This window comes from Chenopodium quinoa, unplaced genomic scaffold (assembly GCF_001683475.1).
Source record: "Chenopodium quinoa cultivar QQ74 unplaced genomic scaffold, ASM168347v1, whole genome shotgun sequence".
NCBI lineage: Eukaryota > Viridiplantae > Streptophyta > Magnoliopsida > Caryophyllales > Amaranthaceae > Chenopodium > Chenopodium quinoa.
Window position 1 is genome coordinate 75,981 of NW_018745395.1, and position 27,243 is coordinate 103,223.

The following is a 27,243-nucleotide window of genomic DNA, read 5'->3' on the forward strand; positions in this document are numbered from 1 at the left end:
CTGTTTGTAATTAAGATAAAATAATGCAACTGTTGAAGTTAGATTTAACTAGCTACTCTCTACAAATGCTTTCTTTTCATAGTGCAAGGACTTAGTGTTATGAAATAAAATCGAAGCATAAGTCAAGTGATTGCTTCAAACTCGTTCAATACTTGTAAATGTACAGAGTATATACACTCATTAAAAGTTCTGTAAGAAGAGCAGCTGGACATGGAGATTTTTCTCCGAATTATGTGATTCAACTACTATTGCGGTTCAACCAGCTACTCATATATACATTAAGGTATGTGTATAAATGAGGATGAAAGTTAAAAAAAGTTGATGATAGAAAAGGAAACCAAAAGAATAAAATTAAAATCTGTGAAGCTATACAGTCTTTGATGGGTTCACCTTCTTCGTCAGGGATGTGTAGAAGCTAAACGAGATTTCCACTCTTGTATGGCGGTAAGCAAGGTCATGTTGGGAGTAAGATTAAAATGAGTCATTTTTTGCTTAGTCACAGGAGAAATGTCATGTCTTTCGAGCCATGCTTCTATTGCTCTACGCTCATATGTAAATCCGTCTGCTGCAACATGTGGATCATCCATAATTTCCTGCAACATGACATAGAAGGCTCAATGATGATCTAATACGAAGTATATAGCTGTTTTGTTAAAGTGCTTGAGCTTGAAAAAGTTGCTCTATTAGTTATCAGCTCGTTGCTCCTGTCAATGGATGCTGTTGAGAATACAGAAGACTACTGTCTCAGGCCATTTTATAGTTAGGGGTATCTGAGAAGGGACGCCCCACTAAAGTGTGCTTTCAGTCAGAGTTTTCTAACAAAGTTCTGCTGAGTATCTAGCAATAATCAAGGCTTTTATATCAACCAGAAAATAAAAAGGAAATTCGGAAAATAAAACTTACATGAAGAATAGGGCAGAAGTAGTGACTGGGTGCAAAAATGCTGTTTCGTTCGACTTTCATACTGGCATCAGCAACATCAGCAAGTTTCCTCAGAACCGGAAGAACAACTGTTTCAAGGTCTGGTCTATCTCTGCATCTGAGCTTACAACATTCTAATGCAAGCTTAGTCAGCTCCTCTACCTCTGCAAGTGGCCAGTCCTTGATGGAATCATCTAATATATACGGCAAGGAACCACTAGCAATCGCGTTCTCCATGACCAATAAAAGACCATTTGGACTTCGAGCTGTTAATAACTGAAGAAGTATTATCCCAAAAGAATACAGGTCTGATTTTGGTCTGACAGTACCAGTTCTTTGATATTCTGGATCGATATAGTATAAAGTTCCGGCAAGCAAGGAGTTACCAAACATTGTAACTGAATCTGGAATGTTATCAGATACAAGTTTGGCTAACCCAACATCACTGATTTTAGTCACATAGTTTCTTCCTAACAGGATATTCCCTGGTTTCAGATCACGGTGCACAATGGGTTCTGGTTTTCTGCGATGTAAGAATGCAAGGCCACAAGCAATTTCAAAGGCTATTCGGAATCTAGCAAACCAAGGAAGAGGTGCTTTTCCTTTTTGGCGGAATATAAGCTCTTCTAAACTTCCATTTTCCATGTACTCGTACACAAGGCAGCCCATTTCAGAACATACTCCAAGTAGTAACACAATGTTTGGATGGCATAGTTGGCTCAAGATTCTGATCTGCAGAAGATTATTCAGAACATCATGAGACTTTGTAGAGGCAACCAGTATATAGAAAGGAGTTTATGCAAACACATTCGAAATTTTAGAGTTTTTGAGAAGATATGAAAACGGGTCTGTGCAATCTACGAAGGTGGAAAATTTCACCTTATACAAACCCAAAAGAAGCTTATAAGGGGGTTATTTTCTCTCGTCTTCTGTAATATGGGGCGAAACAAAAGTGGAGACGTACCTCTCTGAGAAACTCTTCCTTCTTGTCAGTTGCATCACGCTCAAGCACCTTTATTGCAACCGGTGTGTGATCAAGAGTACCTCTGTAAACTTTACCATATCCGCCTTCACCAATTATCTTTTCCTCCGAAAAGTCTTCTGTAGCCACTCTAATTTCATCTGGTGTGTACCTTCTTAATCTCCTTTCATTTGAAATGAGCGCCTCAACAATTTTTTGTCTTTCTTTGAATTCTTTCAAAGCATTGAGTTCTGCTATCTGCCTTTCATAAGATTCTTTGGCTAGCAAATTTTTAGCTGCTTGAGCATCTTTTTCAGCTCGCAATAGCTTCATTTTTTCTTGCTCAGCAATTTTCTTCATAGTTTCTTCTCGTTCTGTAGCAGCATTTATCTTCTCTGCTTCCACAGCACATTCTGAGGAAAGAATTCGTACCTGCAAATTTTAGCACAATCAATATCCCCTGATGAGTGCAGTTCTAAGACTACTTCTTTTAAACACGGCTTAGTCTCAGTGCAATTTAGAAGTGACAAGTTAAATATGCGATGGAAGAAGTATATATGTAACTACTGTGTCAAAAATCAGACTCCTACCTTCTTTTGAGCATGGACTAGATCTTCACAAGCTCGATTATACAAAGCCAGTGTAGTTTGTAACTCTAATCGCAATTGCTCTACATCATTATGCAAGTCAAACTGCAACAAATTGACAGTAAAAATATACTATATGAGAGAAGTGCAGAACAATCTGGTGAACATAAAGACTGTAGAAGAAAGACGAGTAACAACTATCCTGAGAAGAATCACAACAAAAACACACCTGCTCATAAGACACAAGAGTATCAGAAGTGGACATTTGTCCTACTGAGGAAGCATCCGTGTAGGCAGAAGTCGTGGAGCTATGACTAGTATTGCTTCGAGCATTGATATCATTACTGTTAGCCCCTCGACGTACATCTGTTGAAGAGATTGATTGACTAGATTCTGATTGCGAGTATCCTGTACTAGGCTCAACTGAAGAGGAAGAGTGTAGAGGTGTCTGCCCTGTCGTCACCACTATAGGTAATTTATTGCCACCAGTATCTGTTGACAGTCTGATTTCAGTTAAATTTACGTCTGAAGGATAACAGTCTAACAGATGCAACAAGATTACCCGAGCATTTTCGTAAAAAAAGAAGTAAACATATACCGTTTGTGGTCATTGAACTAGCAACTTTAGTCTTCACTCTTCGTTTTGATACAACAAATATATCACAGGTATCAGGTGCATTTTTTAGCACAAGTTGTGGTATTCCATGGCCTTTTATTCTCCTGACAATCAAAATGTTCGAAACTGTTAGCTTCATGAACATACAGAAAAGAGCATTTTAATGCACAATGTAACTCAGATGTTGCTGACAGCAAAATTGCATCGAAATGCTATGACTCTGGACCTGAGTGATATGAGCTAAGATCACTAAATGATTCTAAAGCCACGTTTACCTCCAAAAGCGATTCAATGATTCAGATCCCAGAACTAAGCTTCTGACATTCGCCTTCATTATATAGTCGACAAGTCCAGCAGCAATATTGTCATACTCTATCAGCAAAGTCTCAAACTGCATCTGAAAGATATGAATTTGACAGTGTTATGCTAATGGATATGAGTTTGACAGTATTATCTACTTTCTTTGTTTGGAAATAATACAGACATCGGAAGGAGACTAAGCTAGGAAACACTACCTCGCCTGGTTTATAAAGTCTTCTGTATTGTAGGAAGACTGCTTGAGATTTTTCTCTAACATCCTCCATATATTTTGCCACAACTTTTGTGTCTAACTCAGTGATTGGGATACTATTTCCGGCTGAAATATGAGGTAAAATAATCAGCAAGAGATTAAGAAATACTTCTATATTTTTTCAAGTATTTCCAAATGTATTGTACAAGAATGAAGAATCCAATCAACCCATAGCTTTTCTAGAATTTTAGAGTACTCTGTCTGTCCCTTTTTATTAGCGGCATTTTTCTTTTGAGCTTTTTTTTGTTTCTTATTTACCACAATTTCATACAAGTAATAAGTTTTTATCTTTACTTTTTCTCTAAAATTTGAACTCGCATTCACCCATTCATTTTCCCTTATCTCATGAGTCTCGTGGGGTTTTTTGTAATCTAACTTGATGTAGTAAATAAAACGATAATGTCAATTACAACAATGCCCCCTATTAAGTACAACATGTCAATGTATGTGATGCGGGGAGAAAGAAATTCACCCAAAAAAAAAAAAAAAAAAAATAGTCAAAACATCCCAAAGAGGAAAAAACATTATTTTGGAAAAAAAAACCATCGTCAACCAACTTTTCATACATATAAAAAGCTATGAGTAGAAAGTATGAAGATGCACCGATTACAAATATGCAAATTACAATATTTAGTTTTACATATCATGATATCAAAACTTCAAAAGCCAAGTTTGAGAATTGCAACAAATGACAAGAAATAGTCAATATAAAAAGGAATTTAACGATATTTTGGTTTTGTATTGAAATCCCCAAATGATCTACAAAATTTGATGCATAGCTAAAAAAAATTGTTTAAATTTTGGTACAAAAATTAGTTTGGATCACGTTGACGTAAACCCATCAACCACATAAATCCTTTCCTTTTTTTTTTCATTCTAAATAATAATGGTAGATTAAGATAAAATAAATAAAAATATGTTGATTACATATTTTCATAAGAGGGAGAGAGGCATTACATGGAGTTGGGATGTGTGTGATGGTAGGCATGACATGAACTAGAACAAAGTGATCAGCTTGAGACAAGAGATTTTCGACGGCCCATTTAACGGCGCGTTTGCTTCCATTGCCTCCACCGTTACCACCGATGTCTACAGCCACCGCGATGGTGGTCATCGGTGCTTATCTCTTTGCCTAACAAGAATGGCTGCTATATATATTTGGTGACCCTTTTAAGAGTTCACTCTTTTGTTATTTATTAACAAAAAATGCAATAATGAACAAGTTTTGTTTAGAGACGAAATGAGGGAATGAAGAGAGGGGCACGTAATAATGCAATAGGGGTCGTTTGACTTTTATGAAATGGACATTTATGAATTATGATATCTCACAAATAATATTAAGATTTGGGATTTTTGGCTCAAGGATGTGTAAATGCTTTAATTTGGGGGGGTTTAATTATATATTTATAAATGGTCTAATTGGTCTTATGATTATTTCCTTTATATATTAGTGCTTGAAAAACAGTTTTAATTAGGGAAGGAAGACTTGCAATAATTTATGTTAACCGATTTAAAAAATGTAGAGAATCGCATCTTAAGTTTAATAAAATGTATCAATTTCACATAAAATGTAGTTGACTTCTAAATATCTAACTTCAAAAGAATTTTAAGGTAATGGATGGATGGAACCCTATGAGAAAATAAGTTGACTTTTTTTTTTCCCCTTAGCTCTTCTTCTTTTAGTAAGTTATGGCAAGGGTTGTCTGTCTAAAGGGAATAGGGAAAGGAAGTGCTCTTTTGAGTTTCCAATTAACCTAAAATTTGTGGGTCTTACAAAATAATGATAAATAAATAAAAATCGATACAGATCTAATCAAACCAAATCACCACCTTAAACCTAACTAATAATTTCGGTCTAGTCTCTGGGTCGAGAAATTAAAAAAAATGAAAAGGATAGATCTTCGATCCAATTCGGTTCAAAACTCCTTAAAAACCAATCTTGGATTGAACGGGTTTTATAATTTATAATTTTGAATAAAAGCTATATAATGCTTAATTTATACCTTTGATATGATAGAAATATTATTATTTTATTCAAAATTGATATTAACTAATCCTTTTTGTTATGTTAATGTTTTTCATGCACTTTTTCATTATGCTATAAAAACATTTGAAAATATAACGTTGCTTGGTATTGAACAAGTATAGGTAGGGGTGTACATAAAATATCTAGAGTCGGAAATCGAACCTGAATCGGACTAGCATATTCAGGTCCATTGCCGGTCCAGGTAACATGGTCCAATCCGGTTTGGTGCTCACCCTAGTACCCCACTATACATAAAATACCCTGGACATGAAACAGTCCGATTTGGACCGGACCGGACCGGCAGATCAAGGTCCATTGCCAATCCGCGTAAATCGGTCCAGGTCCAATCCGGTTCAGGTCTGGACCGGTGTTCAGCCTTAAGTATAGGTAAATGCATAACCATCCTGCATAGATTTCCTCCTATGTGATAGTGTACTCTAATGTAGTAGCTTGACTTTTCCCTAAATTTAAAAAAAAAAAAAAAAAAAAAAAAAAAAAAAAAAAAAAACTTTTTTTTTCACTAGGATAAGGCAGTACAATTCAATGCGAGTGGATACCTTTTGTATCTTATTTAGAGTCTGTTATGTTCAACTTATATTCAGTTATTTCAGGTCTAATATGTTCAAATAAGTTCAGTTAAGATAAGTTTAGTTCAAAAAATAAGTTCATATAAGTTTAGTTTAGGAAAAATAAGTTCTAATAAGGGTTATCCAAGTTCAAATTACAACTAAAATAAGTTTAAATAAGTTCAGACAAGTTCTAGTTAAGTTTAGATAAGTTTAGTTACAATCGGATAAGTTCAAATATAAGTTTAAATAAGTGAAAATCATCAAGTGAATAAAATACACCGTTAGTGCATAATACATCCCTGATTTTTACAATATTTGCAAAAGTATGATGTAAAGAAAATAGTATTTAGCTTAATTCTCGTGTCACGCACGGTTTTCTAATAAATTAATACAACGCGGTTTTAATTTAATAAAAACTTACAAAAAATAATTTTATTTAGCAAAAACTCACTTGACTATTTAATCAAAAGTAGTCAAAATGACACATATCAATAGTGTAAAAGTCAAATTGTTGTAAGTAAAATAAAAGTCAAACTAGTTTGACTTTTGATTATGAGAAAGTAGTTTAGCATTAAAGTTTATGTTTTTTACACTTGACTAATTTTAGTATTATGTTATTTATATATATTGATTGATTATGAGAAAGGGTGTGTTTGGTAAAAAGCTTTTTAAAGAGCTTTTAGCTTATTTTGTCCAATTAGATGTTTGACCAATTAAAAAAGCTAATTTGGGTGTTTGGAACATAGCTTATTAAAAGAGATTTTTGGGCTCAAAAAGCTCTTTTAGAAAAAGCTCATTATAAGAGCTTTTTAAAATTAGCTTATTGTACAATTAGCTTTTTGTTTCTTAAATACACTAAAACAGCTAACAATTAATAGCTATTTACCAAACATTTTTATACAATCAGTTAATCATAACCAGCTAGCCAATCCAGCTACTATAAACAGCTAGTCAAACCAGCTAATACAATAAGCTACCAGCTAATTACCAAACAGGGCCAAAGTAGTTTAGTAGATAACTAGTAAAATGATTTTTTACTATTTAGTTATACTCTCAATCTTTCCTTGGATAATATGCAGTTTGCTAACTAGTATAAATATAGTAACATTAGATAGTTTATTGGCAAAGTTAAACCTTTTAATGGTATTATTAAGCCGTCTAATGACGCGCATATATTGTTATAGATTTCTAATAGTACAATTAGATATGTACATGATACATACTACTCTATGGTCTAATAGTGTCAACAATTTTTCAATGGCACTAAATATCTTTATTGTATCAAACAAAAACATACCATTAGAATATACTAACCCCAATGACCTCTTTCGATCTCTCTCTTCTGCAGTTCTGCGATTCTGCCAACTATGCTGCAGGAATTGCTCTAGATATTAACATGCATTGTGTTTTGCACTAAATAATAATACTCCGTAATAATAATAATAATAATAATAATAATAATAATAATAATAATAATAATAATAATAATAATAATAATAATAATAATAATAATAATAATAATAATAATAATAATAATAATAATAATAATAATAATAATAATAATAATAATAATAATAATAATTCTTAGGATTACATATAAGCATTAAATTTACACTTGAAAATCGTAAAAAGTTAAGAAATTATAAAAATATAAACATTAATTACACTAATTTATGCGTGGTTTTGTCATAAATTCCTAATTTTATACAATTTCTAATAGTGTATTTAATGCTTATATGTAGCCCTTAGGGCTACATAATAGCATTACCCTAAAAAAATTAGAAAATTCCCTGAAACAGAATTTGTTTCTCATGGGGCATATTTGTGAATAAATCAACAACTTTTTCATTATTGTAGGCTCTACAATTGAATAAAGTTGTTGGTTTATTTACGAAAATGTAACGTGAGAAACAAATTTTATTTTTCACTATGAGAAATTGGGGCATCCCCAAAAAATTTACATGTAAGTATGCAACAGTAGTTCGGGTAAGGTAATGATCGAGATAAAAATTATTCACCTTGTTGATTTCAATAAACTACTTAATCAAAGTATCATTAATAGACAATTGATTTTGAGATGTGACATTAATAAATCTTGTAATTACGTAGTCCAACTTTTCTAGTACTCCGTAATAATTTTGCAAATTAAATATGCATGCCTAAGCGTAAGACAACATTTTGAAACCATCTCACTTTTGAAAATTTCATGTAATACTTAATAAGTTAATACGAGTAGCTAGTTAAAATTTTTGGCTTTATGTGAGATTATTACGCCGCATTGTATTGAGGTGGAAAATAAAATTATTATTTTATTATGCAAGTCGATAAATTTATTATTACTTATAAAATTGTCCTACCATACTTATTTTAAGTGCCTTATGTTACCAAAAAAAATATTAAGTGCCTAATAATGTAGTTATATTATGTCAATTTTGTTTATTCCCCCTGAAAAGTTCTAGTATTGATTCAACATTAAACTTCGAAATATATAGAAAACTTTAGAAATAAATATTAGGTAGGTCCAAGATATTATGGGTTGATGCAATGAACCAAGAATATACGTATATTATTAGTATAATTTAATAGTATAATACTCATAATTAATTGAGATTTTATTTAGGCTGCAGGCTTCATAGAATCCCGAATCGAGCATGATGAAGAATGCGGGGAATATGCTGTGGAGATTATCCTCGAAAGCTACCATATTTTTTTAACACATTTTTGGGTCTAGTAATCATTTAGTTTGATTTTATTTATTTTGCTTACCGCATATGAGATTGACACATATAAATGCCTTTACATCTTCAGCTACAACGCCTATACATATCACGTTATTTCAAATAAGGTGAAGATAACATATATAGCTCGAGTCTACACTTCATAGAACTAACCTTATATTAGGATGTAATCTACATTTAGTGTTCTTTATATATGCTTCCTCCGTTTTTCTTTTATTGTACCATAAGGACTTTTACACTATTTCTTAATCTTCTTTGACCATCTTTTGTGATTTATCCATTAAGAAAAACATAGTCATGTGGGATCCAGTTACATTTGTCTCGAAATCTACTATTCAAATATCAATTTTTTTTTTATAATTTTTACAAAAGTATAATTAAAGATATTAATTAATAGCCAAGGAAATTCATTGGCAAGCGTGAAACCCTTTATGGTGCAATAAAAAAACAGAACGGAGGAAGTAATAGGTTTACCTTCTTAAATCACAACCCTTTTAAGACTACATTTAGTGTTTATTCACCTCTATTCTTTACCTATTTGAACTTGTACTGTTGACCCTGACTTACCAACACTACTGAATTTATTAGATTATAAATGAACTTATTATAGTTGCGAGCTTAAATTGAATAGACCTTGCTATGGAAAATTAAACTTATTTACTACTTCGTATGAACTTAACATATCTAAAGAATTTTTATCGCTTATTAAACTAAACTTCTCTAAACTCACTTTTCAATAGTGTGGAAAACAAACCTAGGACCAATAATCAAAATTTTTACAACCTCCGATTTTTTTTAGTTGCAACTTTGGGGTATTATTTGAAAGATACAAAATATTCTAAATTTGCAAAAAAAAAAAAAAAAAAAAAAAAAAAATCGGAGGTAGTATTATTTTTGTTGTAGTGTGCTTTTGACTACAAGTAAACAATATTTTTTAGGCCTTTACTCCCCCAACTAAATCTACATTTTTGCAAGAAATTTCATATAAGAATCATTTTTGTTAATAGAAAAGACTCAAATAAGAATTAATGTTGTAGTTAATATGATGGCAATGATTAATATACTGGTAATGACGTAATGTCAACTGCATAGAATCGTTGCACCAAACATAAAATTATTATTTTTATTTTTAAAACAATACATTAATAATTTGAATATTTATATGGTTTGACCAAGTCAATTAGGTTTACTACTTCCATTAATCTGAATGTCTCCATTCTGTCAGACAGATACAATTGGTGGAAGCAAGAAGATTACTAAAAATCAAAGATTATAGCTCGTAACTAGCAATATATAGCTGGAAAAATATCCTTGAAAAAGAATTATCTTCTACATTCATGAATGTGATCATGATGTAGTCACAAAATAATGTTTTTTATTCTTAAAGGAAACAAATTTAACTTATGGTATTTTTTGCGCACATAGTCGCAAGATTACTACAAGAGGGTATGAAAAAAAATTGTCATTGTCAAACTTGTGTACTGCCTTTAATATTATATTACAGCGTATTGTTAATTTGCTACTCCGTATTTTGCTATATACTACCTCCGTTACATATTATTTGCAACGATTTGACATAAAGTAGAGAGGAAAAATGTCTAATCGTTGTAAATAGAGAGTAATATGTAACGGAGGTAGTAGTATAAAATAAAATTGTAAAATTTGGATCATTTTTAGAGCTTGCAATTTTATTTTATTTTATTTTATTTTTTTTTACAGGAAGAATAGTAAATATCTTCAAGTCGATAGACCTTACTTGGACGGATGAAAAATTGACCAAAATCCACTATGTAGTGGTAAACATAAAACTTGTAGAAAGCAAAAGATGGTAAAAACTTTATAAAAAGACCCCTAAAAGATGGTAAAACAAAACTAACTAAAATCAAAGTGGTAAAATTAAAATTTATAGTTATAAACATATAATAAATTCATTCCAACTTTTTATAATTGTTAAGAGTGTGTTCAACAAAATATAATTATGGATCGGAGGTATGTAGCTGTTAAGTGTGGTAGTAGTTGTTAGTTGCGCAAATAACTATTAGCTGTCAATAAGTTGTTAGCTATAAATATAGATAATTAATGTATGAATATTTGGTAAAGTAGCGATTAACTAGATGTTACATTTAAAAAACAATATATCTTCTTTTTTTTTTTTTTTCCAAACTAAGCTATCCCTTGTGTGGAATTTGACAGGGTAAAGTCGTATCCCCAAATCAAAAATAATACCTAAATCCTCTAACTAATGTAGATAGGGAAGTATGGTCGAATCCACAGAGAAACAGATCTTTATATTCCTAATTAACTAATATGATCTAAATTATTAGGTAACCAATAGTTCAAGTGGTTAGAGCTTCCCTCCCGATTCCAGGAGATCTTGGGATCGATTCTCACCCCCGCCCTTGTGGCTCTCTAAACACCAAAAAAAAAAAAAAAAAAAAAAAAAAGATTATTAGGTAACCAATTATGTAAATTTGAATAATAAACTATGGAGATCAAGAATAGGGAGAAAATAATATATAAAAGGATCTAGGGTATAGGTTCACCAATAAATAATATTCCAATTTCATCTTTCGAATCTCGACCTAACCATTTATAAATTAATCTGCCTATTGAAACTAGACCTAAACATCAATTCTCATCTGTCGAATCTCGAATCAATATTGTCAAACTCATGCATAAAAGATCAGGCCTAATCTAGTCACAGAGCGTTAAATCAATCAATAGGAAATTAATCTAGCATTGACAATCAACAACAATAAATTACCCCTTCATATTATTCATGGATCCCCATAAACCCTATAAAAAAAACTACTCACACATAATAAAAACTAAACTAATCAAAGCAATAAACACAAATCATGATGAAAGGAGTAAAATAAACAACTGAGATTAAGAGAAGAGAAATAGTTACCAAACTAATCTGTATTAATGGAAATAATTAAGAACAAGAGTTCAGAGAAAAGTTAAGAGAGAGAAAAATCCTAAGTAGAGAGAGAAAGTCTAAGAAAGAAGATCATCAAAAATTACGTACAAATCTCGTACTTAAACGTTTTCTAAAACAAAAATTAAAACTAAACTAATCAGGTCTTGAGAAAACACTCGCCCGATCGGGTGAAGGGTCGCCTGATCGGGCCCGCCTTTTTCTTTGCGCTTCTTCTCAGCAGCATCGCCCGATCGTGCTAGACGTTCGCACGATCGGGCGCGCTATCAGCTACGCACAACACTAAGCATGTCGCGCCCGATTGTGCTAGACCTTGCCCGATCGGGCCCTTGCTTCACTTTGAGGCTCGGACTTCGATTGGGCTTGATTTCTCGGCCCAATCCGGATTTCCTCTTCGGGTCTTGAATACTCGGTCCAAGTACCTCGGGATCCCAATTACCGAGCCCTTAATCACCGGCTCGATGACTCTAACCGACCTTGGGCTTCAAAGATGGTTGTATTTCTCCAATGCTCGTGATTGCTCCAAAATAACTCGGAAAAATACTCCAAAAGCATAAATCCCTGCAAAAGTCAACCAAATCTACGAAAACACTAGAAAACACCAATTAGTAATAAAAGTGGCTCTAAAGAGCCAAAAACACTACTAATTATGACCAAGGGACGGGGATAAAATACTATATAAAACAGACACATCAGAATTCTCCTAATTTGTGTTAATTGATTATATTTTCTATGTTTCGTGATAATGGCAACATTAGGCCATGCACAAAATCTGAGGAAAATTTCAGGGCTTGTCCACTAGGGCTTGGAGAGCCTTGATTAATGAGCTAGCTCAGGAAGTTACTGAGGCCGACAAGAGAATGGGAATTAATCAAAAACTGTTGTAGTTGAAAGGAAGTTAGCTCAGACCAAAATATAAATTTTTATAGTAATATAAAGTAGGAAAAACTGAAAAGAATAATCCCGCCTTTTCACTATCTACTCAAAACAAGCCAACTTTTGCATATTCTGGGAACGGGCCAACCTTTACCCCTTATTTTGGTCCCTTTTACAGGTTACCTGATGAGCAGGTTAACTTTTTTTTTTTTAATTTTTTTTTCTTTAATCATCTTCACCACCATAATCACCAGCACCATTCACCGTAACCACCACATCACTTCCTAACACCACCTCCACTACTGAACCAAACTGACTCCCACACCCACAATCACTGCCCCACCACTAACCAGTGACCACCACCATCCTCCCCACAACCCACAACCCATTAAATGTAATTTATCCCGCCCCAAAATCCACTGCGTCGACCAGAGCTCTACCCCACCCAACCCCAAAATCAGACTCAATTTGATTTCCAAAGTAATCGAAGTTGAAGTTGATTTCCAAAGTAACCACAATTGTCAATTTGATTTCTAAAGTAATTGAAGTTGAAGGTGTCTGAAAGTTTAAAGAAAGACTCAATTTGATTTCCAAAAGAAAAAATGGAGAGATTTGGTAAAAACTTTGGCTGGGTAATTAGATCGCTTCGCCATGGCCAAATTCCAGAATTAAAATTGCTTGCTTCGAGGTGGGTTTTGCACAGCAAGGAAGGGGTGGGGGTGATTTCGGTCCTTAGGGTAAGTTGGATGAGTTATTCAGTATGGCTTTAATGATTGCTGGTGGTGGGTTGGTGGCTTGCTGTTGTTAGCGGAAGGAGGTTGCGTGGTGATGGGCGGCTGCTGGAAGCGGTGGTGGATGTGGGGCTGCTGGTTGTGGTCAACTGGTCAAGGCTCGATGGTTGTGCGGCTTCGTTGATTGTTGGTGATGGGTCGGCTGGCGGGAAAGGGGGTAGCTATGGTGGTGGTGGGGGCTGAGTCAGGAGGAAGGAGGTGGTTCTTTTTTAAAATTTTTTTTCTTTTTTTTGGGTTTTTTTTTAATTATTTAAGCTAACAACCAATTAGAAGGTGACATGTGGCAAGTGATCACCTTCTAAAACAGGTTACTAAAAAGTCGGTCAAAGGCTTGTTTTGATAAAATAGGGGGTAAAGGTTGGCCCGTTCCCAGAATACGTAAAGGTTGGCTTGTTTTGAGCAAATAAAGCAAAGGTGGGATTATTCTTTTCAATTTTTCCTAAGTATAGTTTATAGGAGATGGAAATAATATAAAAGTAATGTAAGTGGGGTTGATAGGAAAGAGAAATAATAAAATATTTGTAAAAGTAAGGTTTAGTAGGTGTAAAATAATGATGAGACTTTATCAAATATTTCATACGAAATTAGTATGAAACGGATATAAAAGTAAAGTGTTGTAATTATTACGTAACAGATGCAGTGGTTAATCGGGTTATTCATACCAGGCTAGTGTTTTGGAATTTGACCCACATTTAGTGGATAGATCAAAATCGGTGTTGCAGCCGAACTTAGCACCATGATCGTCCAATATTGAGGTTGGGCTTAAAATGGCCCCACTCTGCCTTCAGAAATTACGAAGTGTTTGGTTATTATTTTGACATTCACTACCGCCATCATTTTAAGCAAATTGACAATCTTGCCCTTACTAATTTTTTTCTTCCCATTTTCATTCTCTAACATTAGTCCATCAACCACAACCATATCAACCACCAGCTTCTACACTACACATCCACAACGACGGCAAAAGTCGACGAGAAATGGATAGAGATCGAGGTGGCTTGATGAAAAAAGAATTAAGGATTAATCGGAGCTCCACGGTAACCGGTTTTGACCTCCGGTTACCGTGGACTTTAACTGATTTTGGGCTCCGATTACCATGGTCAACCGGAGGTCAAACCCGGTTACCGTCCACGGTACCCAGAGGCTAAAACCGGTTACCATGGACGGTAATCGGAGCCTAATTCAAAATTTGCTCAATTTTCTTATAAAAAATTTAAAATGGTGTGGTTGGTAACCTGAGGTGAAAACCGGTTGCCCACCATCAGTAATCGGAGGTGAAAACTGATTACCGGCTACGGTCAACCGGATTTGGTCGCCGGTTACTGGTGTTGGCAATCGGTTTTCACCTCCGGTTACCACCCACTTATTTCATATAATATATATATAAAAAAAAAAAAAAAAAAAAAAAAAAAAACTAATCGGAAACTACTTACCTCCTTTCCACCCATTCCGTCGTAGCCGTTGTCACTGCCGATGTCTAAGTCTGCGCAGCCTCCACCGCCTGAGATCGCGCCACCGCCGTTGCCTGAGCTTGCCGCCAATTGCTTCCCGGTAAACTCCATATATGTGGTTGTGGAGGTTGTGTGGTAAAAAAGGTGAGTGGTTGGTGTTTGAGGAGAGAGAAAAAAAATAAGGGTCAAAGATAGGTTTGGGTTTAGTAAGGGCAAAATTGTCAGTTTGCTCGAAATGATGGCGGTGGCGATAAATTTGAACGTCGGTATTTAGCATTTCACTAAAAAATAAAAAATGACACAACACGTGTCCAAAATGGCTTAACCCAACACAAACTAATCCTAGTAAGTAATAAGCTTTCTTTGGCGACGTTTTCTTTGTTTTGGGAACCATTTGACATGAAAATACATTGTTAAGGCTTAGTCAATCGCTCAACCCTCCGGCATTCTCCAATGTCATCTTTACTTAAGTCCGACATTCCTCTCATATATGACAAATGACAAAAACATTACCAAAATACAAGGCATGAGTTCCACACACCAAGACCAGCATTGACTTCCTAATTTGTAACATGATTATATTATGCATGCTTTAAACCCAAACTAACACTATTTGGTGCATAAAAGCTATGTAAGTTTGGCTTGGTCACAGCACCCAAAACTATAGGAAAGTTTTGCGGAAAGTTTAAAAAAAAAACGGTAAAAAGAAGTTACTTGAGACTGACTAAGCAGCATATTACCAAATATCTCGCTAATTTTCAAATTTTAATTTTTCAACCTAGCATATTTACTCAACTACTTGCTTCTTTCTACTTAATTTAATTCCTTAAACTGCTTAAGGTAACATAATACAGTTCAACCTTCAAACAACAAGGTAATGTTTTGATGATTTATTTTTCTATTTTCAGTACATATAATTCAGTTTCTGTTTTTGTATTTGCCAAAATTCTGTTTTTATGGTGTATAGAGGAGCTTTAAAGAGTGTTAATATAGACAGGCTTCAATACTAGTCTTGATATTGTAACCAACTAAGTTAATTGACATACACGAGTTTGGTTTTTATTATGGCTGCAATCACCTTTATATTTTCTATGTGTACATCGACATACTCGTCTTATGATGAGAAAATGATTATGTGTCAAGCAACTATGAAGTTGTAAATTAATGATTATATGTGACAGTGTATAACTGTATTATTGATTCTGATAAAACTCGAGTTGATAGTACTGATTCGAGTAGTTGTTCTTGAATTGTAGCACATTTTGTTGCGAAATATCTTAATTACTCTTTCTTAATACCAGTAGAAACAAAGATAATAAGCATATGTAGTAAATGTTTGTGTTCAGCATTAACAGGGCCTTGATTTATTTCACCTAAATAGTTCCGATCAATTCATTTTTTTTTGAAAACTACAAGTTATTGCAGACACTAATTGTTTTTTCTGTTTTTTTTTTCTTTTTTTCTTTTCTGTTTAACAGGTACTAATTTAAGACTTCTTTAACCATAGATAACTCAAATTGCATTAACAAAGGGTACATTGCTAACAATATGGTCCCGGCGAGAAGTAAAGATTTATCATCATCTTGGTAATATAATGACTTTCCTTTCACTACCGAACCCACGCCATATACTACCTCCGTTACAGGTTATGTGTAACGATTTGACATAAACCAGAGAGGGAAAATGTCTAATCGTTGCATTTAACCTGTAAAGGAGGTAGTATCTACCATAAGATTAAATTAACCAATTTTCTCCTAGCTAACTAATGCTCTTTTTTCAGGTGTCCCAAACACACAAATAGTTGCAACTCAATATGTGATGCCCCTATAAAATTAGACCAAGTAAGTATTCTTTTAGCAAAATCTTCTGAATTATGTACCTTCTTTACTGAAATTTTAAATTTACTCATTTGATTCATTTTGGACAATCTAGGGACTCTTGGCTAATAGATCAGCTACAATAGCCTCCTTACTAAGAAACAACCCTTCGGAAAATCTCTCTGCTTTCATCAAAGAAATACCATTAGAACGCGAAGCCTTAGAACTCATAGCAAGATTTTGCCAAGGATTGGAAGTCAAGATGACAACTGACAACGTAATCCCTCTCATCTGCCTTTCTAACTACCTCGAGATGACTGAAAATCACAGCCCGAATAACTTACTCCACAATGCCATCATATTCTTAGAAGATGAAATCATTCCTAGTTGGGATCAGACTATAAAGTCTCTTCGAGCATCAGGGTGTGCATTCCAGCAGGCTGCAGACAATGGTCTTTTGAAGCTCTGCATTGAGGCTCTCACAGACTGTGCATTATCTGACCCTGCTCTCCTTGGACAACCCATCATGGTTGAGCGCGACAGCAGTAGCAGCAAACACTTGTATTATAAAAATGCAACAAGGAGGAAGCTCTTTGCTGGTGCAGAGCATTTAGATACATCATCTGAAGATCTAGCCTCATTGCCGGTGAAAATGTATGAGCCAATCATCAAGGGGATGATACAAGGCCAGGTCCGACAAGAGAACATCATTGGATCCCTACACCAGTACCTCAAGAAACATGCAGCTGATGTCGAAACCATTGAAGCCATTGAGAGACTATTGCCAGCTAGTACTTTTACCTGTAATAACAAATATCCTCTGTACCCTTACACCCTCCTGTTTGAGATGTACACCTCTGCAGTCTTCCATGGCGCGAGTGCAGAATGCATAGCTTCCTTAGAAAATCGAATTGGTAAGGAGCTATACCGCTCCACAGCTGAGGATCTCCTTAAACTAGACCTCGATGTTGAGAGCCTAAGGCAGATACTGAAGGCATACTACGCCAATTTCACTGAGGCTAACCCTGCAGGACTAGTTACAGTGGCAGAACTCATGGAAAACTACTTAGTACAGGTAGCAAAAGAGAGGGAAACAGATGTCAGGAGCTTCACAGAACTGGCACAGATGGCAAGTTCGACATCCAATGTAGGGGACTACCGTTGCTCGGATGGTATATACAAGGCAGTGGACCTTTACTTGGATATGCACAGAGAGTTAATTGAATCAGAAAAGGAGGAAATATGCAGGGTATTGGATTTTCAGAAGATGTCATCAGAGGCTTGTCAGCACGCGGCCTTAAATCAAAAGTTGCCCTTAAGAGTGGTGGTGCAAGTATTGTTTGTGTCGCAGTTGCAACTAAAAGATAACATCAGCAAAGCTGTTGTGGAGTACCCTAGCATTAGTAGTGTAAAACACGGACAACAACGAGGAAGCGAAGAGATTAGAGTAGTGGAGGAGGATCAAGAGTTGGATGATGAAAAGGAAGAGATTCAAGGGTGTCATGAAAAGAATTGTTGTGGGAAGAAGAGTAAGAAGAAGGTGGGTTTGTGGAAGGGAATGAAGAGGAAGTTTGGTTGTATGGGAAGTAATGATTATGAAATTTTACATGATTGTAGCTGCCAAACCACAAAGAAGAACAAAAAGGAGCACTCTTGAAGTATTTTGTTTAGTTTAATTAAATACTGTAGTTTAACTGACTTTTTAGGCCTGTTTTTCAATGAGTTTAATGAATGTTTGAATGTATTTGGATAATGCCATTTTCATGTATTGATTTTGTGAGTAGTAGCTTTATTAAACTTTATCAGTTTTTTTATTTTCTCATGTATTTATTTATAATATTTCATGAGTAGATTATTCTTTTTTTTTTTTTTTTGAAACAAGTAGTATTTGATTCATATAAGAAAAAACACATTCATATTAGATTTGTATCTCTTTATGGTTTCAAAATCTATACTTTTTCTAAACTTTTGTAATAGTAATATGTAATTGAAAATATTAATTTTAACAAAACATCAAAACCATTTACCAGACACAGCCAAGTCAATATAGTATATGAGGGGAAAAACTACCTTTAGACATTTCGATTTCTAGTGATTTTACTTGCTTTACATATCATATTTAAAGGAATGATGATTCATGCAATGTATATTATGATTACAAAAATAAGGCCAAAAATTAACTTTTAGCCCCCCTTATAACAAAGAAGCTTCCAAATGGCTCTTAACAGAATAGGCAGCTATCTGTGACAAACAAGTAGCTTTCTCTTCTCCCTGCCAGATCAGATCTGTCGATGATGCCCCAATCACCCAATGGCGAATTATTTGTAGGTAATTGTTAAAACCACTACCATATATACATGAACAATCATCTAGGAAAAGCATCTACTCCCCACAGATATCAACAAGTTACATGGAGGGCGCAACACAAGTCCGAGGAGCCTGTGGAATTGTAGAACAGAGGGCGCAACAAAAATCCAAGGAGCCTGTAGAAATTGTAGAAAAGTTGGTCTTTAATGAAGATCAGTAACAAGATTGAGTTACAAGGAGAACACAACACAGGTCTGAGGAGCCTGCGGAATTGTAGAACAGTTGGTCTTTAACAAAGATCACTTAGAAGATGAATTTTAAACCAGGAACAAGTTTGGACACATACCTTCAAAACCTTTTATTCATTGTAACTTTTTTACACCAAGAACATTTTACTGTATTACTGTCATAGTGTCATGTAAGTTCTTATCATTGTGGCTCCTGTAGGATCGGACAGTAGATGCCTTATAAGACCCATTCTCAAATCATTCGGAGCAATAAAGAACATGTAAAAGGCAAACAAAATGAGATCAGCTGAAGAGAGATTAGAACCAAGGAATCCCTCCCACATCCTGCAAAGGAAACACGAAAATCTGCCTCAAAATATACATAAAAATGGTGGTTTAAGAAAAGGTCGAGAAAAATTATGCAATTGGGTAGTATGATTAAAAATACTTGAAACATTTAGGTAAATGTAAACCCGCAGACAAACAGACAGAAAGGCCCAACTCTTTCTATGCTCTGAGATAATTCCTAATGACATTTAGGAGTCAGGACTATGTTTCATGGTGATGCACATGTCATCTACACGATTATTTGATTAAATGTTTAATACTTATAGCTTGCCAAGATAAGTATTCTGCAGCTGTAGTCATTGATTGCTGAATTCAATTATGTCATGCAGGACTGCAGTGTAATCAAATATACTTGCATTTCGGTATCATCTCCACCAATTATCTGTGTGTCCATTTACATACTGCTTGATTCCTCATATTATGAAACACTAAGCAGTGAGTCACACACCTAAACTCCCAAGATAACCTAATTTAAGTAGAGTTACATTATTAACTTAATGTGATTATAAATGAGTTCTCGTATTGATGAAAACATTGACAATACTTCCTATCTATTTAATGACTTCATAGTTGTGGTCAGCTAGATGAAATAAACAAGAATTTCAAACAATACAAATAATAGAGTATAAAACATGTTCATGGGACTCAACCAACTTAAGCTTTTGGTTGAATAGATCCTCTAACATTGTATCGGAGCCAGCATGACACAAAGGTCACGGGTTCAAATCTCATCCACCCCTCACTTTCAAGTGGAATATCAAGTTTGGGTATGATGATGGTCTATGCTACATCCACATTTCAAGCCCAACAGGCTCTTGTGTGAGGAGGCGTGATAGAGTATAAAACATATTCCTAGGCCTCAAGCATCACAGTGGTCTTTTAACAACAAACATAAAAGATTTCGTGGCTGAACCATCACATTGTCTCTTGATTAACAATCAAATGAAAATAATTATCTATAACCAGTAACTTTTAGTTTTTTGCTGGTTTAGCATCAATCTCTGTTAAATGATTATGACTCTAATTGGTGTATGGTATAAACAGAGTTATCCAAACGAGATAATCAAAATGCAAACAATATGGACTGTGAATGCCAAATGCAACAAGAAATGAATAGGGATTGCATGATATGCATCTATTACCATTTTGGCACTCGGAAAAAGGTTTGGAAGAATGTCCTGATACCCTCAGTATCAAGCTGAACTATAAGTGATAGTCCAAAAAGGAAGAACGATCTTTGACGTTTCCTTTCTTGAGGCCAAAGAGTATTCCAGGCTGCACCAACAGAAAAAAGTTAACAGCAAAATTTGGGTTTACCAGTAGCTAATTCCAACAAGCTACTAATTTATCATTGAAAAAAGCAAAAGTAGAAACAAAATCTCCCCATTTTGTGCTTCATTTTTCTTTACAGTCAAAAAATGAAGGCAGCTTCAAATTTCTTAAGATTAAAAGCGGACAAGATGTAAATATTACTTCTTGTACACAACATTTAACAAATATTATGACCTTCATAGAACATTTAGCAATGTTCATTAAAGGCATGTCATACATTGTCCTGAATTGAGACACTTTAAAGCATCAAGCCAAATCATGACCATGTGCAATGATTGCAAAAGAAAAATTATAACCAATTATATTTCTACGAAGTATATTGTTTATGAATCCTGCATCGATTTTTTTTATTATCTGATCTAGGCTTTTAAACGAATCGGTTCATCAATACAGAAGGATTAAACATTTAATTTTAATGCATATAAAAAAATTGGAATGTACAAACCTTGCATTGAGATATTCTCCGCATTCCTCTGACGCAAAATTGCATTTTTTGAGAGATCATTCTTGATCAAGTTTGCAATTGCAGAAGCATAATTCGGAGCCTCTGACAAAGATCTCACAACTGAATACCCTGTATGACAAAGCCAATAAAGATGGAGGATACATCACTTCAGACTTTCAGTGCATATGAATTTCATAAACCTTTATAGCTTATAAGATGACACAACAATATTACATAAATCTATAAGATAATAGAAATCCAGCTTGTGTCTTACCTGTGGCTGGATGGACCATGCTCGCAGCAGCACCAAATGCAAGGTTTCTTTGTTCTGTATTTGGTAAGGACCCGCCAACAGGTATATAAGACCACTCCTGCATCATATAGAATGACTATTACAACAGTAACATGAGTGCATCTAACAAGTTAAATGGTTCACAATGATGATAGAATTTTCCATTACCCTCAAAAAATATTACTAGGAGATTTTAGTAAAAGTATTACATACACTAATGTGAAAAAAGAGCTGCAGGGTTCAAGCACTCAGATGTAACGGTGTTATTATTAGAGTCTGCTTATTAACTGGATGTCTCTTACTCTGTTAGAGCCTTTATTTAGAGAAACATCTTGCCACAGTAGAGGAGCCGAGGAGGAGAGGTCAATGTGCTTTAACCTTGTTGGCTGTTTTAAATCTTCAAAATTAATCATAAATCAACAAAAGTTAAGGATGGAGGACCCTTCTTGTGAATTTTCTTTATTTTTCTCTAACCAAGGGAATGGCAATATCTAAAAATTCACAACATTTTCCATGTTTCACAGGAAAAAAAAGACCACATAAAGGCAAAAAGTCTTCATATGAACCATGATTCTGGACATAACCCCTATAAACAATCACTTACATTGCACACCAAGTAAACCATTTAGATTGATGACCACCATGTGTGTAAAAAGGAAGACAAGATGTACTACCTAAACTCTAGATAATCAAGGTGCTATTGTAGGTGTTGTTGTCATCGTCTAGTCATGTTGTAAGGCAAGTTGTAGATCTTTCCAGCATACATCATCAGTCCACTCCATTAGAAATTATCAGTACCAAAAGGGGCACAACAGGAAATCCCCATCTTAATTCTCTCATTACTCAATGCAGAATCAAAGTTTCCAGTACAAGGACAAGTCCAATTATGTTTGGGAATACATGTATCTTCTTGGTACATATTGTCTGCTTGGATGTTTCATGGTATCCTTAACAAAATACTGTAGAAAATTGGTATGATTCTATACTTTTCTCTAAGTTTACTGTAAACTAGCCTAGGGGAGGGAGAGAATGTAGGTAGCAAAATTAGTAGTCACAATAAGCTTGGAGAATTTAGTCAGTTATTAGACTTAGAAGTGCTATATGAAGAAAAGATCAGTGGGGAGAAACCATGGAGAACAATGTTTGAGAGTTTTCCTTAGATTCGTTACTCTTGGAAAGAACAAGCCTCTCAATTGCTTGTGCTTATCACTTTCTTCTGTAGTTTTCATTTAGCCAATCTTTTTCAGCAAATTTCTGCTCTTGTCATCAATTCATCATCTTAGATTCTTAGTCTGTTCAAGTACCGATCAATATATTTACACTTAATTGATTTAAGAAAAGATCAGTGAGGTAGGTAAAGGTGATGGCTAGTTACAGTAAGCTACTTTCATGTTATAATCTTAATATAAAAAATATAAGCAAATTCTAAAAAATAAAAAAAGGGGCAGGAAATATTCTACACAAACACTAGTCTTTGCAGCAATCTTGCTAAATACTAGATCTTTATAGTTTATTCACAAATAGCTGTTAGCCTCCCATTGAAGTGAAATTTACTCATTCTCCCATTTTTCTCTGCAACTATTCCGGGGGGAGGGGGGGTTGACAATAGATCAAAAGTACATGTTTACTTTTTAGCCATTGTAATAGAAAATTAAATTAAATTGCAGAAGCTAGAGTTGGATCAAAACCTAAGCTCTGATACCATGTTAATGGACCAACTCAAACAAAAGCTTAAGCTCACAGGGATATCAATACTTTCTCCTATAGGTTGCAGTCAATGTTTTTATTTTTTGTCATTTCCCTTCTTTTCTTTTGCTGTTTAGCCATTTGGATGGGAATTATTTGACTAATCAAACCAATAAAAAGAAAATTAGTAGTAATATGTAACCATCAACAGTGAAAATACCTCTTCGTATGTTTTAATGATACGAACACCCATAGTTTGTAATCTTGTCATAAGCTTTTTCTTGAGCAGATCAAAGGGCATTGCATCTGCTGAAGCCAAGCAAGTCTCCTGCATTTATTAAGTCTTGAGACAGCTATAAGAGAGAGGGAAAATACAATACACACATTGAAAATAGAAGGCTAACCTCAAAGAAGATCCTAGTTGGCGACAATGGCATTGCATACAAGAATGTTGGATATTTTGCCTCCAGCGACTGAAAGCTCTGTTTAGTGTAGTCTCTATAGTCCATAAACACCATCAAATTGGGATCATAAGGACTATTTTCCACCTACAATCGCAAGGAATTAATTTATGAAGTTGGATACTATGAACTAGAGAGCTATTCAAAATCCAAATTAAGCATGTGTGTCATCATTTGACTTGAAATCTCGAGTTTGAATGATTAATTTTTTTTTCCAAAACAATTTTGAAATGAGTGAAGAGAATAATTCACAAGAGTATCACACATGCATTACTAAAGATAATATCTGCCCAAAAAAACTTGTGTTCAATACAATATCTCAAGCTACATACAACATACCTCCACCTCTACACCATAAGCTGTTTGTACACAAACCCTTGGACCACCCACTTCATACTCCAGAAGTTTCCCTGAAGCTGCTCCAGAAGCAACCGTTACAAGCCTAAAAACATAACGTGTCAGTAAGTACGAACATTACATTTTCATTCCAGTAAACAAGAGGAGAAAGATATGCACCTGCAAGGAATAGTGATATTGCGTTCACAAGCAACAAGACTATGTCCACCAGGTCCTTCCATAATCCTTTCGACTTTTGCATTCAGATAAGAGACACCTGACTCCAAACACCTAAGAAAATTAATAAATTACATAACTACATAAAGCTGGCAAATAAAATCAGGCAGAGAAATCTCAAGACCAACAAGCAGATAACAAAATGACAAAATGCAGCTTTTACCTTTGCACCAGCTCCTGATGAAGTAAATGCCGGCTGACTCTTCCATAAGATCGACCAATGTATAAGGGATCATCATTATCAATATAGACAATGGTATCACGCCAAACCTGCTCGATACAGCCTCCAAGTCCCAATGCTGAAATATGATAAATTGATTACACATTCAAACTTGAAAGTGACATTTCTAGCAAAACTAAATTAGGAAAAAGGAACAAACAAATTAAAGCAAACACACACACATAAAAGAAAGACATCATCACTAATTTGGCTTCCTTTCTAAATTTTACAGCTCAGATGAACAAATTGAATTAGTATATTGATGAAGAAGACAGAAGTACCTCGAAATTCATCTTCCCAAACACCGTAATTATTCGTAAAAGGAAGATCAGGACCAACAAGACCAACTTTTAATCCTAGTTTAGCTGATTCTGCTGCCAATGCTAGACCAGCTGGACCACAACCAATAACCACCATATCCAGCAACTCATTCGCGTCTGAAATTTGAGGCAACTGCAAATAAATGAACACAAACGAGTTTGAGATAACGTATTTTCGACTTCTGAGTACGATTTAACATCTCGAAACAACATACAGCAGCAAGATTTATCAATCTTTTGAAAGAATACACGACCTAAATTTCAAAAACCACCGCATTTGTGTAATAACAGAGTCACCAAAGTTCAACATTCAAACAATGCAACAAACTACTCGATTTTTCGATCACCAAAATCTGATAATTGGCAACAAAATGCAAAAAATTACAACAAAAATCCATTTGATTGTATCAACCAATATTCATAACATATTGACATTCATCATTTAATCAACTAATATACAACATGAATACAATTATAAGTAAGATTTCAACTTCAAAATCAAAATTAATTGCATTAAAAACAAAAATAAAAAATCAAAATGCTGAACCTTATCAGAAATTTTGGATTGAGTTTCCATAACTTTAGTCTGCTGCATTTGAACATACAAAAGCTCAGAACCACCAGCTTTGATGAAATCTTCTTCATTCGCAAAATCTTCAGGCGCAACAACACAACTACTCTCACTATTCGCACTCCTCAAAACACTATTTCCACTCCTCCTACTACTACTACTACGACTACTCGTACAATCTACAACATTCGCACAATTCGTTCTCCACAAGCAAAACGTCTGGAAACTTCGGCGTTGTTTAATCATCTTATACCTCAAACAATCGTAGTTCAATGGTGGAGAAACCACCATTGTTGCGAACTTGGAAGCTCCGAGACAATAATACTCCATTTTTGCAGAAACTCTGAAGATTGAAGATGAAAGGATTAATGTGAGTTCAATAATGGAGGTGATGATTGAGGTTTTGCCATGGAAGAATGTGGAAGGTTTTGGTGGATTTTCTCTCTCCTCGTTTTTTGAATGGGAGGATGTGTGGGAGATTGTGTGGTGTAGTGGATGCCATGGGCATGGTTGTTTCTGACATTTTGGATAGGGCGGGGGATTTGAGCAACCAACTGTCTGATTTCCAAGTGCTACGTGGAAAGTTATGATTCATTCGCACAAGAATAGAGTAAAATCTTCCGGATATGTAGGATACTAATCTTTTTATTTTACCGTAAATTCACAGGTTACAATTTACGACTTGTTGGGTTAGAGTAGGGGTGGCAAACAGATCAGGTCAGGTCGGGTTCGTGTTCGGGTTTTCGTGTTTCGGGTCAAGGAATCCCCAACCTGAACCTGATCCATTTAAGTTTTCGGGTTGAAAATCCCAACCCGAACCTGATATTTTCGGGTTCAGGTCAACCCGAAAACAACCTGATTTGACCTGACTTTTGGTAATTGTTTTAATTTTTTTTTTAGCTGAATAAACTGATTTTTAGCCAAATTTTGTGTTTTCAAACAGTTAACAAAACCTGAATTTTTTACCCAATGTTTTCAATAGTCTAAAATGCCTAATTAACTATTACACACTAAGTCACTAACACACCAAAATAGTCTTAACAAATTACAAACCATAATTAAAAAGAAAAAAATGTCTTTTAATAAACTTTAGTCCTTGTAACTCAAACAATATTCGAAGAAGCATTCTCATCAAATTCTGATAGTTCCGGCGAGGTTTGTGGTGCGTCATCGTTGTCCCCCACCTTAAGCTTCATAACGGATCCACATAGCATTGCCATTTGAGGATCCATATTATCTACAAGAAAAGATAGCAATTTAAAATCAACACATGTACTAAAATAAAAGATAATTTACAAGTAATATAATAGTTCTAACTCATTTTTTACCTTCCCCAAAATCCCAATCCCTTAAGCAAATTATAGCCTCCACTGTTTCTGATTTTAAAGCACTTCTATAACAATCAAGCACTCGACTTCCAGTACTAAAAGCTGATTCGGAGGCCACAGTTGATACGGGGACAGCAAGAACATCCCTAGCAATTTTAGCTAATATAGGATACCGGACCGAGCAAGTTCTCCAATAAGACAAAATATCAAGGTTGGTGCCTCGGGGGATAAGTGGCTCCTCATAATACATATCAACTTCAGATTTGAT

The 27,243-nt window shown here is 34.7% G+C and overlaps 3 protein-coding genes across 4 annotated transcripts; 1 reads left to right on the forward strand and 2 right to left on the reverse strand.

The window, feature by feature from the left end:
- Positions 1-74: 74 nt before the first annotated feature.
- Positions 75-4,951, reverse strand: LOC110712958 (U-box domain-containing protein 34-like). Its single transcript, XM_021891418.1, has 9 exons — positions 4,614-4,951; positions 3,601-3,722; positions 3,361-3,482; positions 3,068-3,189; positions 2,699-2,961; positions 2,473-2,574; positions 1,886-2,314; positions 904-1,653; positions 75-593 (listed from the first exon to the last, which is right to left on the reverse strand). Exons 1-9 carry the CDS (start codon positions 4,768-4,770, stop codon positions 399-401), a joined length of 2,262 nt encoding a protein of 753 aa, XP_021747110.1. The 5' UTR covers positions 4,771-4,951; the 3' UTR covers positions 75-398.
- An 11,645-nt stretch (positions 4,952-16,596) lies between these two features.
- LOC110712969 (BTB/POZ domain-containing protein At5g17580-like) lies at positions 16,597-18,789 on the forward strand. Its single transcript, XM_021891428.1, has 3 exons — positions 16,597-16,634; positions 16,829-16,889; positions 16,981-18,789. Exons 1-3 carry the CDS (start codon positions 16,597-16,599, stop codon positions 18,520-18,522), a joined length of 1,641 nt encoding a protein of 546 aa, XP_021747120.1. The 3' UTR covers positions 18,523-18,789.
- Positions 18,790-18,887: 98 nt separating this feature from the next.
- On the reverse strand, positions 18,888-26,153 carry LOC110712885 (lycopene epsilon cyclase, chloroplastic-like). 2 transcript variants are annotated; one of them, XM_021891340.1, is made up of 12 exons: positions 25,624-26,153; positions 25,038-25,209; positions 24,700-24,835; positions 24,480-24,590; positions 24,303-24,405; positions 23,907-24,050; positions 23,723-23,830; positions 21,799-21,895; positions 21,525-21,653; positions 20,890-21,022; positions 19,519-19,744; positions 18,888-19,348 (listed from the first exon to the last, which is right to left on the reverse strand). In XM_021891340.1, the coding sequence occupies exons 1-11, from the start codon at positions 25,975-25,977 to the stop codon at positions 19,579-19,581; spliced, it is 1,653 nt and encodes a 550-aa protein (XP_021747032.1). In that variant the 5' UTR covers positions 25,978-26,153; the 3' UTR covers positions 18,888-19,348; positions 19,519-19,578. The 2 variants fall into 2 exon arrangements, with proteins under 2 accessions (XP_021747032.1, XP_021747031.1); XM_021891339.1 differs by having other exon boundaries at positions 18,888-19,435.
- Positions 26,154-27,243: the final 1,090 nt, after the last annotated feature.